This window comes from Chiloscyllium punctatum, chromosome 16 (assembly GCF_047496795.1).
Source record: "Chiloscyllium punctatum isolate Juve2018m chromosome 16, sChiPun1.3, whole genome shotgun sequence".
Lineage (NCBI taxonomy): Eukaryota > Metazoa > Chordata > Chondrichthyes > Orectolobiformes > Hemiscylliidae > Chiloscyllium > Chiloscyllium punctatum.
In genome coordinates this window covers 9,307,104-9,326,034 of record NC_092754.1, presented here as the reverse complement: position 1 = coordinate 9,326,034, position 18,931 = coordinate 9,307,104, and the positions used below count along the sequence as shown (strand labels likewise).

Genomic DNA, 18,931 nt, shown 5'->3' with positions numbered 1-18,931 from the left:
GACAAAAATCTGAACTTCACAGTGGCAGAAATATAAATTGTTTCAATAAATCAGGATAGCTAGTCTCAGTCATGGTGTACATAAAACTATCATTGACTGTCATTAAAACCCAACTGGTTCACTAATCATCTTCAGACATGGAAATCTGCCATCCTTGCCTGGCCTGGCCTACATGTGACTCCAGACCCACAGCAATGTTAGTGCCTCTAAGCTGCTTCTGAAATAGTCTAGCAGACCACGCAGCTCATCCTTCCCCATGCAGGCTCTTTGAGAGAACAGTTGTCCTTAGCCTCACCTTCTGGCTTTTTGACCGTGAAATTCTAAATTTCTTGTCCTCGGATACCTGTCACACCCCCTTTTAAAATTCTTCACAGAATCGGCTGTTCCAAGCCCCGACAGCTCTCCGAGTGACAACGTTTCTTCTAATCTGCCCTCCAGATTTTGCACCAATGATTTTAAACTTCTCTCTGCTGGGTATTGACCCAGAAAATCGTAGAGTCATAAAGTTGTACAGACCCTTCGGTCCAAATCTTCCATGCTGACCAGATATTCCAAAGTAATGTAGTCCCATTTGCCAGCACTTAAACCATATCGCTCTAAACCCTTCTTATCCATATACCCAAATATCCTTTTAAATGTTGTCATTGTACCAGCCTCCGCCACTTCCTCTGGCAGCCTCTTCCATACACGCAGCACCCTTTACGTGAAAAAGTTGCCCTTCAGATCCCTTTTTCTCTTCTCAGCCTGAACCTCTGCCCTCTAGGTTTGGACTCCCCTACCCTGGGTATTCACCCTTTCCATGTCCCTCATGATTTTATAAACCTCTATAAGTCAGCCCCACTTGAAAGAAGGAATAGTTTGTCTACAGCCATTCTATCAAAACTTTTCTTCATTTTGAAAGCTCCCAATAGGGCACAGAATCACAAAATTCTGATTGTGCAGAAAGAGGCCATTTGGCCCATTGTAACGGCACTGACTCTTCAAGTGAGTATTATTACCTAGCATCAATCTCCTGCCTTTATCCCATACCCTTGCACTTTATATCTCTCCAAATAACCATCCATGGCCCTCTTGAATGTCTCAATGGAAACTGCATCCACTACATTTCGAGGTAGTGCATTCCATACCCTAACAACTCGCTGTGTGAGACAGTTATTTTCACATCAACTTTGTTTTATTTGCACTTCACCTCAAATCTATGCGCTTTCACTCTCTGTCCTTTTCCAATTGGAAATGGCTTCACTCCCTCTACTCTGTTGAACCTGCTCATGACTTGAAAGCGTCCAACAAATCTCCCCTCAACCTTCTCTCTGAGGACTAGAGGACCAAGTTCACCAATCTGTCCTCAGAACCAAAGTTTCTCATTTTCAGGAACATTCTCGTAAACCTCATTGCATCATCTCTTAATGTTTTCACTTCCAAATGGAATGGTCTGAAGTTTTCCATCTCTCATGAGAGACATGGATATGGTAAATAGACAGAGTCTCTTCCCTGGGTTAGAGAAGTCCAGACCTAGAGGGTATAGGTTTAAGGTGAGAGGTGAAAGATTTAAAATGGACCTAAGGGGCAACTTTTTCATGAGGAGGGTGGTGCATGTATGGAGTGAGCTGCCAGAGGAAGTGGTGGAGGCTGGTAAATTCCAACATTTAGAAGGCATCTGAATGGGTATATGAATAGGAAGGGTTTGTAGGGATATAGGCCAAGTGCTGGCAAATGGGACTAGATTTATGTAGGAAGCTGGTCAGCATGGACGTGTTGGACTGAAGGGTCTGTTTCCATGCTGTATATTTCTATGACTCTGTGATTCTCCTCATGACTGAAGTCCCTTACCCCTGATAAACTCTTCTGTACCCTTTTCCAAAGTCTTTCCGGAAACGTGGTGCTCAGTATTGTTGGTCTTACAGCTCTTAGTCAGTCCCTGCACTAGGGATAGGTTTTGAGGCCCAGTTCAAATTCCTCAGGCAACACATCTTGTCACACCTCACCAACGAGGGAACACTCTCTTTGTGCCCACTGCAGGTTTCTAACTCCTAACCAACTACGAACCCATGTCACAGGATGACCTTTATTCCACCAGGGGTGGTGACAGTGTCAGATGAAGATGGTGGGAAGCTATAATTTGGCCACACTCCTCATGACGGGCTGAGTGTCCTCTGCTTACGCTGTAGATTCATATGACGGAGAGGCTATGGTTGAGTAGTGCTAATCCAAAGACACAGGTAACATCCTGTGGACCTGGTCTCGAATCCCACCACGGCAGATGATAGAACCTGAATTTAATAAACATCTGAATTTAAGACTCTAATGATGACCACGGTCGATTGTTGGAAAAATCCATCTGATTCACTAATATCTTTCAGGAACAGAAACTGCTTTCCTTACTTGATCCAGTTTACGTGTGAATCCAGACCCACACCCACACCCTTGACTGCCCCCAGGGCAATTGAGGATGGGTAAGAAATGCTGTTCTAGACAGTGAAGTCCACATCCTGTAAATGACGGAAAAGAAATGACCTCAGGAGCCCCCCAGCTACCCCCCCTCAAAAGAAATCCCTCATGGACAGTGCAGAACCCCAGAATATCCCTGGATTAATCGAGAACCACATTGACTTCCTGTGTCATTTCTATTAGTGGACTGTAATACTATAACACTGCTGACTATCGCACTAGAAGAAGCAAAGTCAAACGCAGTCCATGTGATCATAGTCAGGTCTATTTTTAATAATCTGATATTACTGTAAGTAAAGGACAGTGTGTCCCAGCAAAGGTCAAACTATGGGATAGTGCACACGTAGATGTGGGAGCTCAGTTCCCTGCTCTTTGTATCTTGTGCCTATTGTAGGAAGCAAAGGTGAGTAATTTTTCAAATAGAAAATCACTTAAATGAGTTGCTAATGTTATTTGATGATAGAACAGCAATGTAAGAAGGAGCAATTAACCATCTCTATTTGCTAAGATATTTCAGGAGTAGGTGATGTTTCAATGTCACTCACAGCCTGCTGCAGCTTTGAGGTTTAGATATCAACTACTCCCCAGACAGTCACAAACCTGGTGTAGTTTTTGTCCAGTTAAAGATAGTGCAGGACTCAGACAATCCACGTTCCCATTGCCCACTCTCATTCCAATCCCTGAAGAGTCTGTGCAGGCCTCAAAACATAACTTTCTGTAAACTAGAAAATTGTACAACGATTCGCAGAGTGAGGTCTTTGTTTTTATTCATTCAGGGCATGTGGGCATCACTGGCTGGGCCAGCATTTATTGCCCGTCCCTAATTACCTTTGGGAATGTGGTGGAAGCTGCCTTCTTGAACCAAGTGCAATCCACTTGGGGGAAATGTAAAAATCTTTCTGACTCACTAATATCCTTTAGGCAAGAAAATCTGCCATTCTCGATGTGTCTGGCCTATATGTGACTCTAGACCAATAGCATATGTGGTTGACTCTTAGCTGCCCTCTGGGCAATTAGGAACGGCCATTAAACGCTGGCCTGACCAGTGACACCCACATCCTGTGAATGCACCTAAAGAAAGGTGGACCCACAATGCTATTAAGGGAGACGTTTCTGGGATATTGACCCAGTGACAGTGAAAGAACAGCAATCTATTTCCAACTCAGGATAGTGTGTGGCTCAGAGGGGAAACTGCAGGGGGTGATGTTTCCATATAACTGCTGCTCTTGTCCAACACAGCAGAGGTTGTAGGTTTGGAAGGAGTCTGGGTGAAGTTTTGCAATGCACCTTGTACATCCAGCAGGATGTGATGTTCAGCCTACCTGCCTTGGGTTTGGGAGAGTTTGATGTCCAAGGTGCATTGCTTTGGGTCAGACTATCAGCTGACGTCAGGGTTTTCCATCTCGGAAGCCAGCAGGGGTCAGGCAGCTTCCAGTTTTCTCCTGACTCAGTCTCATTTTCAAGTAAATAGTGTGTGTTGTCTGCCCATGAGGGAATCATGGGGCAATTGGGCAAACTGTCAGCGAATAAAGCATCATGACAGTAGGGATTGTCCATTCAGAGCCCCTCTCCATGAACTGCTGGAGAATGGGTCTCTCCAGTTACATCAACCGAGGGACGACCAGCTGCATTGTAATGATCTTCACACTAACAGGATTTAGCTGGATAAAGGGATGGTGACTTTCTCTTCTGGGAGGAGGTCTGTGCCACGTTAGCATTTTGGACAATTGTTGACTGCCTTTGCTCCATCTTGGTGACAGGTGTTTGGGGCGGGCAAGACTCGCTGAAATGTAAAAGCGAAAACTTGCCCACAATCAAGACATCTAACCATTTAATTCAGTCACGTACAGGTACACGTCGATGGTTTAAGTCTGTAAGTGGTGGCGTTTCACAATGGGCTCTCTGAGATGTTGAATGTTTCAGCTTGTTCTTACAGCGTGTACCTGCTCACCAGTGTCAGGGGAGGGGATGATGTTTGAGGGCATTAGACAGATTCAGGTTTCGGGTGGTGTAGAGTGGATGTGAGAAGCTTGGCAAAGGGCTGGAGAGAATGGGCATTGGTGGAGCCCAGGGTGAGTGATAGCTTACACCAAACACTTCAGAACAGTTGGTGTGCTTGTGCTCCAGGAAGGCTAGTATGTACCCAGCTTAGCAAGCGGGTTTGACATTGGTGCATTGGGTCTAACATCTCGATGGCTATCATGCGCCTTAACCGATGTGGCAACAGGCACATTTCATTGAATCATAGAATCCCTACAGTGTGGAAACAAGCCCTTCGGCCCAACAAGTCTACACTGACCAAACAAAAAGTCACCCTCCCAGACACATTCCCATATTTACCCCTGACCAATGCACCTAACCTACTGACCACTATGGGCAATATAGTTTGGCCAATTCACCTGCACATTTTTGAATTGTGGGAAGAAATTGGAGTACCCAGAGGAAACCCATCCAGACACGGGGAGAATGTGTAAACTCCATGCAGATAGTTGCCCGAGGCTGGAATCAAACCCAGGTCCCTGGCGCTGTGAGGCAGCAGCGCTACCCACTGAGCCACCGTGCATTCTGTGTAGCCACACACTTTGGCATGTGCCTCTGTGCTGAGGGACAGTCGATCTACAATCTCTGAACCTGCAAGCACACAACTAATTCCAGCTCTTTAATCCTTCCAACTGGTGCCCACTTCCTTTGCTAAATTGTCGACTCTCTGTGGTTTCAGATATGGATGATTTTGGTTACAGCTTCCACCAGGGGGAGAGAGATTGGCCTTTGTTCGACAGCGTTCCTGAGGAGTGCCGTTGCATCCTAAAACCTTCCCTGGCCACCTCGGAAGATTCCGACCTCAGTGAGGATTCGGAGAAGATCTTACGGTCTCACCCCAAGAGGAGCAAGAGGGTCAACCTTAGCCGATCTCGCCAGTCCCCTAGCCCAGTGGACGTGGCCATACAGTGCACGCGGAGAATAGACAGGGAAGAGGGACAGGCAATCTTTCAGAGCAGAGGCAGACCCACTTTAGCCGGGCATTTCCCTCCAGAGCACGTCAGCATGCCCTACCCCTCCGAGGATGTCTTGTCTGCTGCTGAAGAAGACGTGGAGCTGGAAATCGTTAACCAGTTTCTGGTGGCCACCGGTCACATGACATCAAGCGGCAATCCGTCTGGGAGGCAGTGTTTCCTGGTTTCTGGCGAAGGTCTCCATACTTCGAGAACACCGCAACATCTTCACAGTTCCACTTCCGAATCCTCGTACTCTACACATCCATCCAATTCTGTCACTCGCACCACGGTTCACCAGTCTCACGATGGGAGTGCCTGCGCTAGACCCAGTGTCATGATGGACATGGACAGCTATGTCGAAAATGTGCTGGACCATGATTGTTATAAGAGCTATATAGAGATGGCCAAGGATGACCATTTAGATGTTGGATTTCGAGGCACACAGGCACGTGAGCAAGCTGCCAAGGCCCTCCCAGAACTGTGGGACAGTACAGTGTTCCAGGGCCAACACAATGAATATGGACAAGTTGTTGTCCCCAGTGGCACTCAGCCTCAAAGTGTGTTAGAAGAGGATTTCAATGCACAGGCTTCTGTCCCTGTGTCAAAGGACAATCAATTTCTAATAAGCAGGGACCCCTCACCTTGTTTGGAATTAGTGTCAGCTGCAAAAGGGAAACTTGAGGATGATTATTCCATCACGTGCCCTGAAATTTATGAGTATTTTTACGAGGACTTTGGAGAGGAAATGGATGACAATGCTTTACTTTTCTTGCGTGTGCCTTCCGTGTTCAAGCGTGTGAAACAAGGGAGCCGTCAACCAAGGAAACTTAATTTATTGACTATCATTAAGTCTTTGGTACATAAATACTTACATCCAACACAGCAAGGTCAAACAGCACTGGTGTCTGCCAGGAGTTCTAACACATCTGAAAGCACAAAGGCTTTTGGCAATCCTGACCTTGGATCACTAAATAATGCATTAGTGAAATATTCAGAAGGTGAAGCAAGTCCGACAATGATGGAGAGCACCATACAGCGAGGTAGCTTATTGAGTGAATACTAATCAGTGTTGGTGTGGAAGTCAGTGTTGAGAAGTTAATTTGACTGGTGCAGCAAATGTGTCTGGGACAAGGCTGAATTGAAGTGCTGTATGTTGTTAAATTGTTTGTTCGTGTCCACTAACAGTTGAGTGGTTGCAGTGCGCTCAAACATGTTTCATAACTGCAACAAGAGATCCAACTCATCCACAAGCTTCTCCTATGCATGTCTTTGCATTTTCACCCTCACTCCTTTCACTTTTCTGAAAGGTGACTAATTGCCTTTTGATTTACATCAACCAATGACCTAATCAACTGGTTTGATTAAAGCAAAATACTGCATTGCCTTGTGGTTTGAAGGGCAGTGCTTGTCACTGGCCACTCGGGTGTTTTTCCTATCTTCCTGGTGGTGGCAATTGAATAAAGATTCGTGCACTTTGTGTCCTTCACTGTGTCTCACACCTGCACACACACACCATGGGTGATGGGGTAAAATAAGCACTACCGCAGAAAAGAAAGAAAGAGAAAAAAAAAATAAACAGGGGATTTGGGGGAAAAAAAAGAAATAAAGCAAAATACTGTGGATGTTGTAGATCCAAAACTAAAACAGAAATTGCAGTGGAACTCTGCACCTTTGGTAGCATCAGTTGAAAGAGAAGCAAAGTTCATGTTTCCATTTCAATGTAACCCTATCTTGGAGTTCCACAGGATACCAAATTCAGAAACAGCGTAGATGCTGCCTGACCTGCTGAGGTTTTCCAGCACTTTCTGTTTTTGACAAAGTTATTAAGTAAAACTAAAGTTGCCATCGTCCTGTCAGACTATAGGGCTGCTCTCTCAGTGGGGAGAAGTGACCGGTGGTTGTTTAACTTATGGGTCACAATGGAGGTTGGCTAATGTGGTGCCATTATTTAAGAAAGGTGGTAAGGAAAAGCCAGGGAACTATAGACCATTGAGCCTAGTGTTAGTGGTGTAAGTGGTTGGAGGCAATTTTGAGGGACAGGATTTACATGTATTTGGAAAGGCAAGGACTAATTAGGGAGAGTCAACATGACTTTATGCATGGGAAATCATGTATAACTAACTTGATTCAGTATTTTGAATAAGTAACGAAGAAGATTGATGAAGGTAGAGTGGTAGATGTTGCCTACCTGGACTCCAGTAAAGTGTTCATCAAGGTTCCGCATGGCAGACTGGTTAGCAAGTTTAGATCACATAGAATACAGGGAGAGCTAGCCATTTGGATACAAAATTGGCTCAAAAGCAGATGACAGAGGGTGGTTGTGGGGAGTGGCTTTTGAACTGGAGGCCTCGCACCAGCAGTGTGCTGCAAGGATCAATGCCGGGTCCATTACCCTGGCAGGGTTGGAATCCAGGGCCCTAGAGCATTACCTGAGTCTCTGGATTAATTGTCTACTGCTAATACCACTGGGCCATTGCCTGCCCTTGTTTATGTTAGCGTTGGTTGGTATATCACAGTTGCTACAAGCTCATTAACATACTTACTGAATCGCTAGAATCAGCCATTAAACTCCAGAAGGATTCCTCTCTAATGATGTGGCACTGGCTGAATCCTCAGCTCCCAGGACATTAGGAAGTCGTAGGGTTTTGACTCAGAGGTGAGCTGCGACAAACAGAGACATGCCCAGAGAAAGAGATAATTGCGATCTCTGATGTTGTAGTGTTTGTAATAAGGTCAGCCAGGTGGACCTCTTAGAATAAGAGTTCCCTGATTGGGAATATTAACGTGGTCCAATCAGGGAGCTCTAGCTGACAGATTCAAAATGATTTGATTTATTGTTGTCGCGAGTACCTAAGTATGGTGAAAAGTTTTGTTTTACATGCAGTGCAGCAGATCAAAGGCCATAGGGTGTTTGGACAGAGTGAAGAATACAAAGTTACGGTTGTAAAGAAGGTGCATAGAAAGCAAGGTCAACATTAGGTTTGAAATTTCGGAGGTCCATTCAGCAATCAAATCACAGCGAGGATGAAGCTGTTCTTGAACCTGTTAGTCCATGTGTTTAAGCTTTTGTGTCTTCTGCCTGACGGAAGAGTTTAGAAGAGATTCTAACCAGGGTGGGTGGGGTCTTTGATGATGTTGGCTGCCTCTCCGTGGCAATGAGACGTGTAAATGGAGTCAAAGGATGGAAGGTTGGTTTACATGATGGATTGGGCTGTGTTCACGACTCTCTGTAGTTCCTTACCATCCGGCAGTTGCCGTGATCCATCCGGATAGGATGCTTTCTATGGTGCATCTGTAAAAATTAGTGAGGGTCCTAATGGACATGCTGAATTTCCTTAGCCTACTGAGGAAGAAGAGGTGTGGTTTTGCCTTTTTGATGATTTCTCACTCTGAGAAAGCTGGACCAGTGACAAGTACTGAGTGCACGTAAATAAAGGATGACTTGATGATGGGATACCAGCCTCTGTGGAGTTGTTTCAGATGTGTTTGGTATTGAGGGCAATGGGGAGCATATGGGCACTGGGCTTTGCCTACAAGGCAACCTTGGCCAGGTGAACTGTGTTGTGGAGTTTGACAAGGAAATAATCCCTGCAGAAAATGAAAGGACGTCAGAAACATTCTGAAAGGCAAAGTCATAATCTCCTCGAACAAATTCAATGAGAAATTTATATTTAAATCAACTTGTTCACACACACACATACACTCTTGGACTGGTGGGACTTGAACATGGGCTCCTAACCTAGTATTACCATCAGAAGTGTTAATGAGGCTGCTGTGTTAGGGAAGTAGTACTGAAGTGATTTCGATCGCTGTATGTGAATATGCTGTGGATTAATTCATTTGCTTAGATTAATCAGAGAGAGTAAAATAATGTCCGTATTTGAACTTTGAGGTCACAGATAATTATCCTGTCAGGGATAGGCTAACCCCAAAAACCTAACTGATGTGACTGATAGTTGCAGGAATGTACTGAGCACGCATCCTAAGCTGTACCAGACCTGACAGTACAAGTTCTCTTCAGGACTATTCAGTCAACTGAACAAACTTAAGCAGGCTGCAGGTTGAAAGAAAGAACAACTCTGGTCTCCTGCATGTCGCTGTGTTCCATTCTTCACCTATTTTGATTTATTCCAAAAATACACTTAATTCAGATCATCTGTAATAGTATGTTAAGAAATGTTCAAATTTGACATTGCCAGACAGGAAATGCAGATTTCTATATTTCAGTCCAGTATATGGTTTTCCGAGGTGATTCACTGCACTTGCAGTTGCAATTATAACTTACATTTACATTGTAGAACATATTTCAGTTTGAACGTGCAGCCCCCCGCAGGGTTTTATATAGTTTCTGGCTTCTCAGTGTAGTATGGCAAGAGGAGCTCAATGGGCTTTGCCCATTTCAGTGGCTCCCCTCATTTGTGTCTCATTCAGCGTGTAGGCCTGGACTTTGGAATGTGCCAGTCAGCAACACTCGTTCAGGGACAACTCTTTGCATAGGAAGCCCAGTAATTTTGTACCGAATGCTCAGCATTTCTCAAGATGTTTATTGTTCTTCAGGAGCAGTTGATGTTTATCACAGTTTGCATCCCTATCAGCGGTCCATTTACCAGCTCAGATGCCTAACTTGTGGTAGTGTGTTTCCAATTAGCTCTGAAGCTGAAGGTTTAACCCCCACTCCTATTGAGATAGACTCTGGGCTTATTCCCTCAACCTGCCTGAAAGAAAAAAAAACTTTTTCTCGGTAATTTAGTTAATCACTATGAAAGCCTGGCCTTTTGTCTGAGAGGAAGGTCTGTTTGAGCTATTTTCCCTCCACTTGTCTGCTCATCATTCCTGAAGTCACTTAGGTTTTCTGTAGCCTGAAATCTTGGATTGCTCTCATTCTTCAGTGAGCATTGCAGGCTGTTTGTCTGTAGGAACCATTACATCTCAGGTTGACTCTGTCTTTACCAGTTCTCTTGCCACACTAAGACAAACAAACATTCTAATCACAAACCAGCTTCTCCATCTTGAGATATATTTGCAGTTGCTGTGAGCATATTGTGTCCCAGGCCTGGTTGAGAAAATGCCAACACTTCAGGGTTTAATTTCCTCTGATGACTTGTCCACATTAATCTATTGCAATCATAAGACTACATTGCTTTACAACTATGCTTCCATAGTGTAGAAAGGAAATGTTTCACAAACCTATTAACTGTGGCACTGCCAGAGAAAATGAACTCAGAATATGTACCAAAAGGCTAACCTTCAATCGGCCTGTTGTGTAATGGACAGCTGTCTTTGAGATTGTTCATTGATTGGATCATCAAGGCATGAGCGTTTGAGTGTTCTGTTGTTAGTGATGTGCTACCAAGATGTGGTTTCTTGGGTCAAACACTGTTGACAATATGCTAATGTCTGAATGCTCTCTTTATGTTAGCTCACATGGGAGCTGTACCATAGTGCTAATGACACTGTGTTAATTATCTAGAGATCCAGGCTGGTGTTCCAAGGACATGAGTTCAAATCCACCATGTGAAGGTGGTTAAAATTTGAGTTCAATGAAGCATTTGTTTTTAGAAGTCAGCCTAATGGGAACCACATGACCATTGTCTTAATACCCATCTGGATCACTAATGTCCTTTAGGGAAGGAAACCTGACGCCCTTATTGGGTCTAGTCTACATGTGACTCCAGACCCACAGCAATGTAGTTGATTTTTAACTGCCCTCTGATTTGGTCAATCAGTCCAAATGCAATTAGGGATGAGCAACAAATGCAATTAGGGATGAGCAACAAATGCCAGCCTTGCCAGCGATACCCGCTCACATGCAAGAATTTTAAAGGTATCAATGACGATTGTGTTGGTGACATCTTTGAGTTGTTACACCAAAGGGAACTTGCTGAAGGAGTCAGTGTCCAGAATATAATTGTGTTCTTGGAAATAGAAAATAGCAGTCACAATCTTTCACCTTGGCTCAGTGAGGATTTCGTCGGGAAAGATGCATTCTCATGATTGTTGAGGTTGATGATACCTTTAACATTGCAGTCTGGAATCTTCGGTGTTGTAACTGACAGGTTTTGTACCTCCTGAAATATAGTAATATGCAGATCCTTCTATGCTGCTAGGATAACCAATAATCATTGGTTCTACAGTTTCAACAATATAAAAGATGTACACCACTGAGAAACTGTATTGACACTGAAGGAGGATGATTCCAACATGTGCGATGTCAAGTTCATTGAAAGCAGATATCCCGTCATGTGTGGACTGCACAACATTGTGCAGTTTTCTGCATAGGTCCCTTGTAAGATGCATTCGGGATGATATATGCACTTTGGTCATTGAGGACATATTGTCCATCTAGAGTAAATGACCAGTGCCATAAACCTTTCAAATAAGTAAACTTTGATGAAATTACAGTGCAAACGTCTATATCAATACCCATGTTGCTGAATCGATTGACTGGTTCACCTGGTAGTTGCTAGTCGGACATGATCTCAAGTCAGTGTATCCTGAAGTTGACTTGAATTTTAAGTTTGTCCTCTAAAATCTGGAAGATTAACTTCAAATCTGGAATATCCTTTCAGGATCTTTGAAGGAACAGCAGATGAGTTAACTCATCTTAATCCCTTGTTTCCAACAGCAATAAGGAGTTTGATGTTTTGTCTTTCTTTATACTTGATTGGATGAAGAAAAGATTAATGCACAGTTTAAGTAACTGAAACTTTGACCAAATATCAATGCAGAGCCGATCCATACTTGCTTTCCACCTTTATTGTGCTTTGGATACTCTTTAAACATGTTACTATAAAAACCTGTGTTACAGCGCAGGGCTGCAATTTTAATTTTTTTTTGCAATTTTATTTCTTGTTGCTTTCTTTAAAAGTTACAGACTGTGGATCAAATATTGACTAATGACATCATGCGTGCTTTTTAAAACCTTTGCCCCATTTCAAAGAAGCAGGACGACAGAATTAACTGATGCTTGAACACAGATTTAAATGCACAAAACCTTCGTATTTTAGTGTTGTGGGCTGTATTTTGTTCTAGAAGAGCTGTGGTAGATTGGAGCTGTCTTTCTAAACAAAAAGCAGGCAGGCAGGAGACTGGAAGAACACAGCAAGCCAGGCAGCATCAGGAGAAGTCGATGTTTCGGGTAAACAGATCAGCCGTAACCTCCTATTTTATTTTAAAGAGAGAGAGAACACTCACAAGTATTTCTTGCTTCAGTACACATACAACACTTCAATCTGATTTGTTAAGTTCAGATCTGAATCCAGGTGGATAATGAGAAATGATTGTTGGAAAAAGTTTGCTTCACAACCTTCCACGCTATTACTGCCTTTCCAACATTTTAGTGCCAACTAGTTGTCACTAACTAGCTGCGTGATGTGGTCTGTGTGCTAGCTCATGTGAAATATGCCACAGACATCAGATTTTTGTTGAGATGGATGTCCTGAAGTTTATTAGCAACACTAACTATTTGCATTGCTTATGCAGACTCATATATAGTTGGGGTTCTGTGCTTCCTGATGTTACTCTACATTACATACACATAACTGACTGACTGAACACACTATGAGAAAGTAAGGACTGCGGATACTGGAGATCAGAATCGAGATGCTGGAAAAGCACAGCAGGTCAGGCAGCATCCAAGAGGCAGGAGAATTGACATTTCAGGCATAAGCCCTTCATCAGAAATCCATGACAGTGAACACACTACAGTGATCCCACTGTACTGAGAGAGTTACTGAAGGTGAGAAATATCATACTGCAATGTCACATGCATGACAACATATAACTATTTCAAAAGTACTCTGCCTGTCTGACATGGAATCAATGCAACAGCGCAACAGCAAGGCTGACTCATTCTGAACCCCCAGTGTTTCAAATCTAACAGTTAAAAGTTTATCTAATATGATGCAATAGGACATTCACCCTATCAAATCATTGCTGTCTCAGTAAAGCAACTCTCTCTGTTTTGAAGATCTCTAGCTCCACTAACCATTTCAATTGTTCACTGTGCAAAGAAGAATTCTAAATTTGATTATCCAAGTTAAACAACTATTTCTTTCTACACTCAGGGAGAGGACATTCCTGTCTGGCCCGCACTCGGAAAGATTTCTGTTTATTTTGTTTCGCTTGCGCTTCCTGGGCTATGAAATCGGCAGCTTCTCAGTCAGATATGTGGAAAGCTGGTGAGTATGCAAGCAGTGTAGGTACATGTTTCATGGTAACCTCAGCCAGTGTGGGAATTTAACCCATACTGTTGGCATTACCCTGCTTCACAAACCAACCAGCCAACTGAGCTAAACCAACTCCCTCTGATGTAGTAGATAGTGATTGGGAGCCCAGGAGACTAGTATTTCACCACATGAGGTGAGGACAGAAATGGGAAAGCATGTTTCAGCTGAGCTCATCATTGTAGAGTTTTGCAGCAGAGAAACAGACCCTTCAGCCCAACTCGTCCATGCTGACTAGGTTTCCTAAACTGAATAAGTCCACGTTGCCTGCGTTTGGCCCATATCCCCTAAACCTTTCCTTTCCATGTATCTGTCCAAATGTTGTAACTGTACCCACCTTTAACACCTCCTCTAACAGCTTATTCCATATATGCACCACCCTCTGTGTGAAAATGTTCCCCCTCAGGTCCCTTTTAAATCTTTCCCCCTCTAAACCAATGCCCTCTAGTTTTGCGCTCCCCTCCCCTAGAAAAAAGACCTTTGCTACTGACCTTATCTACACCCCTCAAGATTTTATAAACCTCTATGAGGTTACCCCTCAACATCCCAGACATCAGGGAAAAAAAAATCCCAACCTTTCCCCCCTCCCTATATCTCAAACCCTCCAGTCTCGTAAACATCTTTTTTGCACCCTTTCCAGTTTAATAACATCCTTCCTATAACAGGGTGACCAGAACTGAAACACAGTGTTCCAAATGCGGCCAAACCAAAGTCTTGTACAACAGTAACATGACGTCCCAACATCTTATTTCCTTTTGTGTTTTTTTTTGCAGCATTGCTGGTGAATATCAGTGCTATCTCTGCCATAAGATACTTTAGGACACGTACAAAAAAGGAAAATTCTAAGTTCTTGGCTCTCCAGGACTCTGGACAAAAATAACTCTGAGAAGAATGAACTTTCCAGAATTCAACTTGTAAAGCTGCAAAATTAAACAATGCAACAAAATCCAAGTGTTTGCCTGTAACTTTGTACATTAGCCACTCAGAAACTGGTTTCACATCTCTCTTATCCATGTTGTAAAACATGGCAACTATCTGTTATCGCTTGTTTGACTGTGGTACAGTGCTGACATCTGCTCCTTTGTATTTAACAAAGATACATATGTGATTCGGGCCAGTTTGATGGGGAGGGGTTGGTATTTTATTCAAACGTGGCAAAAATTGGCTGTGGCATTGAAAAGTGTTTCGGTCCACAGTCAGTCAAATCCCTCGTCATGACTGTATTTGATCAGTTTAACACGAGGATGTGTGATGGCACACTGGAAGTGATAGAGGCCCTGATACTTTTTTCAGACAATGCAAATTATCATTTTTTTCTCGAAGATATATTACTGCAATGAGCAGAAAAGTAATTAATATTGAACCTTTCCACCATTTGCCAGGTATTTTTACCTGAGGCAGAAGGAGTATTGGTAAAACTGACAGGATGGCCTCAGTGTTAATGTGTTTCAGAATTGCATTGAAGGACAGGTAGATACTTTCCTGTTCTGTCATGAAACACATCTCTGGAGCAGATGGGCCTTGAATCCAGCCCTCCTAGCTCAGAGGTAATGAAGCTATCAATGCTCCAGCTGACTTTGGCCGAACAGACAATAATAATAAACGGAGGAAAAGAAAACTTTTTGTATTTGTATAGCTCCTTTGGTAACTTTAGGACACCCAAAGTGCTGTACTTCGATAAAATAAAATAGCGCAGTCACTGGTGTAATGTAAGAAAAATGGCGACTGATTTGTGCATCACAAGCTCCCAAGAAACACAACAAAGTGGCAATCTGTCCTTTATTCTGATGTTGTTTGAACAATGAACATGGGCTATGACACCTGACAAAACTTGAAGTGGTGCAAGTATTCCACAAGTGGAAACATCTACGGGGAGAGAAAATGACGAAGATTCCAGGCACCTGTGACTCTTCTTCGGATATCCACAGTGTTAGACTTTTGTTGAAACCTTTTGTGTGCACCTGAGGGGGTGGAGACCGAGCTTTAGTTGAACACCTCATTTAAAAGGCAGCGCCACTGACATTTCAGCACTCCCTCAGTACAGCACAGGCATGTCAGCCAATACTTGGCACTCGAGTCTCTGCAGTGAGACATGAGCCCACAGCATTCAGAATGCCAATTCAGGCACAACTGCCAATGCAGTGTCATACTTGGCAAAACAATGAAGGTCAGTTCAAAACATAATTGGAAACACTTGTCAGTGGTGGTCCAAATCACACTTGTATCTCTGTCAAGTACAAAGGGGCAGATGTCAGAAATCAAGTTTTGAATGTGCCACACAAGTAATTCCTAGAGCTAAGTTGAGGCAATGTTGTCACATGCACAGGACAATGTACACATAGTGGGCAGCATGGTGGCTCAGTGATTAGCACTGCTGTCTCACAGCACCAGAGATCTGGGTTCATTTCCCACCTCAGGTGACTGTCTGTGTGGAGTTTGCACATTTTCTGCGTGGGTTTCCTCCCACAGTCCAAAAGTGTGCAGGTTAGGTGAATTGGCCAAGCTAAATTGCCCGTAGTGTTAGGTGAAGGGGTAAATGTGGGGGAATGGGTCTGGGTGGGTGGCGGGTCGGTGTGGACTTGTTGAGCTGAAGTGCCTGTTTCCATACTGTAAATAATCTAATCTTTCTTTTATTAAATGGTGTGAAAAATAAGCCTTAATAATACTGTAATTCATTCCAAGGTCTGTGCACAGAATGCAAGTTAAGCCAGTCTCTGCTGCCTGAACTGCTGTGCTCTTCCAGCACCACTAATCCAGTATTTGCTTTCCAGCATCTGCAGTCATTGTTTTTACCTCTGCTGTGAGAGGCAAGTGCGATTTCCCACTATCTTGGTAAATATTCTTCTGTCAACAACAGAAAGAATTAATCATTCACACAAGTGAGGGGGGGATCTAATAGAGACTTATAAAATTCTAACAGGGCTAGACAGGGTAGATGCAGGGAGCATGTTCATAATGGTGGGTGTGTCTAGAACCAGGGGTCACAGTCTAAGGATTTGGGGTGGGCCATTTAGGATGGAGATGAGGAGACATTTCTTCACCCAAAGGATGGTGAGCCTGTGGAATTCATTACCACAGGAAGGAGTTGATGCCAAAACATTGAATGTATTCAAGAGGCGGCTAGATATAGCACTTGGGGCGAATGAGTTCAAAGGTTATGGGGACAAAACAGGATTAGGCTACTGAGTTGGATGATCAGTCATGCATGAAGAGCATCACAACAGGCCATCCACAACAGGCAGACACCAAATAAAGTACCGAGAGGAAATTCTGAAGAAATTTCAGGTGAAAATGTGAAACTCACTTTGATAGGGAATAGTTTAAGTGAATACCCTGAACATATTTAAGGGGAAACTGGACAGAGGCATGAGGTTAAAGGAAGCAGATATACAGCCCTAGTGGTTTTACCCAGTTTCTAGTCCCTCAGTTCACTAAGTCTGTAAGGCTTCAGCGTGGAGCCTTTCCACCCTGGGGCTTCGCAGGAGCTGAACCTCAGCACCAAGTCCTAAACCGTGAAATATGCCGGGTTGCTGCACTTGGTCGAGGCAGCTGCTTGCACTAGAAAACCCAAATGTTTCCGATGAGCCAAAGGATGTCAGGCACTGAGTAGATGGTCCTGAGTGCAGTTGTTCGCTAAGTGGACGACCCACAGAAGAGCCCGTGGAGCACCGTGCACTGAGACTGCTTGGGTCCGAAGTTCAACAATAACCACAGCATCTCTTTCCAGACCTTCTTCACAAAGGAACACCTCAGAGAGGTGTGTGGGTGATGGCTGGTTTTTCTCCAAGACAACATGCAGAGGAGGCGAGACTCCGGGCAGATAAGAAGGGTCCAAAAGGCAGACCCTTTGACATCACCTTACATCTTGGTGCTGGGTTGGGAATTTGAGACTTTGACTTTAAGAGTCTGCTCAGGGAACCATCCAACAAGATTAACATTTCCGTTACAAGGGCATGGGGGACATTGTGTGTGGACCACTGCCAGGTGGACTTGTAGTGCAAGGTCTTTTCTCCACAACTGTTTCCACAGGAGACAGATAATTCAGCACAGACCAACTGACTTGGATCTTCCACAGCAACACGGTTAGATGTGTCAATCCCAAAGACTGTGTTGCCCAGGTTCAGGATATCTTACCTGGGCTGCAGAGGAACCTGGAGTGAGAGGGGGAAGATCCAATTGTAGTGGTTCATGTAGGTACCAACAGATGTCGATAGAAAGAGGAAAGAGGTTCTGCTGAGGAAAAATTTGAGCAGCTAGGGGCTAAATGAAAACTCTGGACCAGAAGGTTAATAGTCTCTGGATTATTTCCTGAGCCACGAGTAAATTGGTGCATGGACAACAAGAGTAAACATGTAAAGGCATGGCTCAAAGGTGGGTGTAGGAAAAATGGGTTCAAATTCATCGGACATTGGGGAAGGAGGGAGCTGTGCCAATGAGATGGGTTCCACCTGTATTATCCTGGTGAATCACTTAAGTAGGGATGTGGATAGGTCGTTCAATTAAACACTGGGGAGCTGGGTTCAGTTGCATAGAAAATTATGGATAAAGTTAAAGGAGGAGAGGACTCAGCAGAGGTTATTAAAGTTTCCAGAATGAGTAATAGGGCAGGGAGTATGGAAAGGGTCAGGATTCTAAGTTCAGGCACAGCAGATGAGGAGACAACTATGAGAAGGGTGCAGTCAACACATGACTGAGGGTGTTGCACTTAAATACATGCTGTATACAAAACAAGGTAAATGAGCGTGTAACACAGATTGAAGTTGCCAGGTACAATATTGTGGACATCACAGAGGCGAGAGGATTGGAGCTGGGATCTAAATATCCGAGGGTACACGCCCTATTGAAAGGACAGGCTAATGGACAGCGGGGGCTGGGTGGCCTTGTTCATAAGAAATTAAATGAAATCCATCGCAAGAAGTGATTTGGAGTCAGAAGGCGTAAAATCTGTCTGGTTAGAATTGAAGAACTGCAAAGAAAGAAGGACCCCGATGGAAGTGATACACAGACCTCCGAAAAGTGGTCAGGATGTGGGGAAGAAAATAAATCCAGAGATAGAAAAGGCATGTAAGAAAGGCATTATTATAACAATCATGGGGTCGTCAGTATGCTGGCGGACTGGAAAAATCTCTTTAGTGATGCCTCACAGCACCAGGGTCCCAGGTTCGATTCCAGCCTTGGGTGACTGTCTGTGTGGAGTTTGCACATTCTCCTCGTGTCTGCGTGGGTTTCCTCCGGATGCTCCAGTTTCCTCCCACAATCCAA

At 43.9% G+C, this 18,931-nt stretch overlaps 1 protein-coding gene across 1 annotated transcript; it reads left to right on the top strand.

The window, feature by feature from the left end:
• Positions 1–2,767: 2,767 nt before the first annotated feature.
• Positions 2,768–14,587, top strand: perm1a (PPARGC1 and ESRR induced regulator, muscle 1a). The gene is made up of 4 exons (XM_072585891.1): positions 2,768–2,851; positions 5,168–6,484; positions 13,511–13,624; positions 14,443–14,587. The coding sequence occupies exons 2-4, from the start codon at positions 5,170–5,172 to the stop codon at positions 14,547–14,549; spliced, it is 1,536 nt and encodes a 511-aa protein (XP_072441992.1). The 5' UTR covers positions 2,768–2,851; positions 5,168–5,169; the 3' UTR covers positions 14,550–14,587.
• Positions 14,588–18,931: the final 4,344 nt, after the last annotated feature.

Bases quoted from the DNA above. Each gene is read 5' to 3' on its own strand.
- perm1a (XM_072585891.1), top strand. From the start codon at position 5,170: ATGGATGATTTTGGTTACAGCTTCCACCAGGGGGAGAGAGATTGGCCT. The intron at 6,485-13,510 runs GTAGCTTATTGA...TTCTACACTCAG, and splicing joins GGAGAGCACCATACAGCGAG to GGAGAGGACATTCCTGTCTG. The intron at 13,625-14,442 runs GTGAGTATGCAA...TTTTTTTTGCAG, and splicing joins GTCAGATATGTGGAAAGCTG to CATTGCTGGTGAATATCAGT.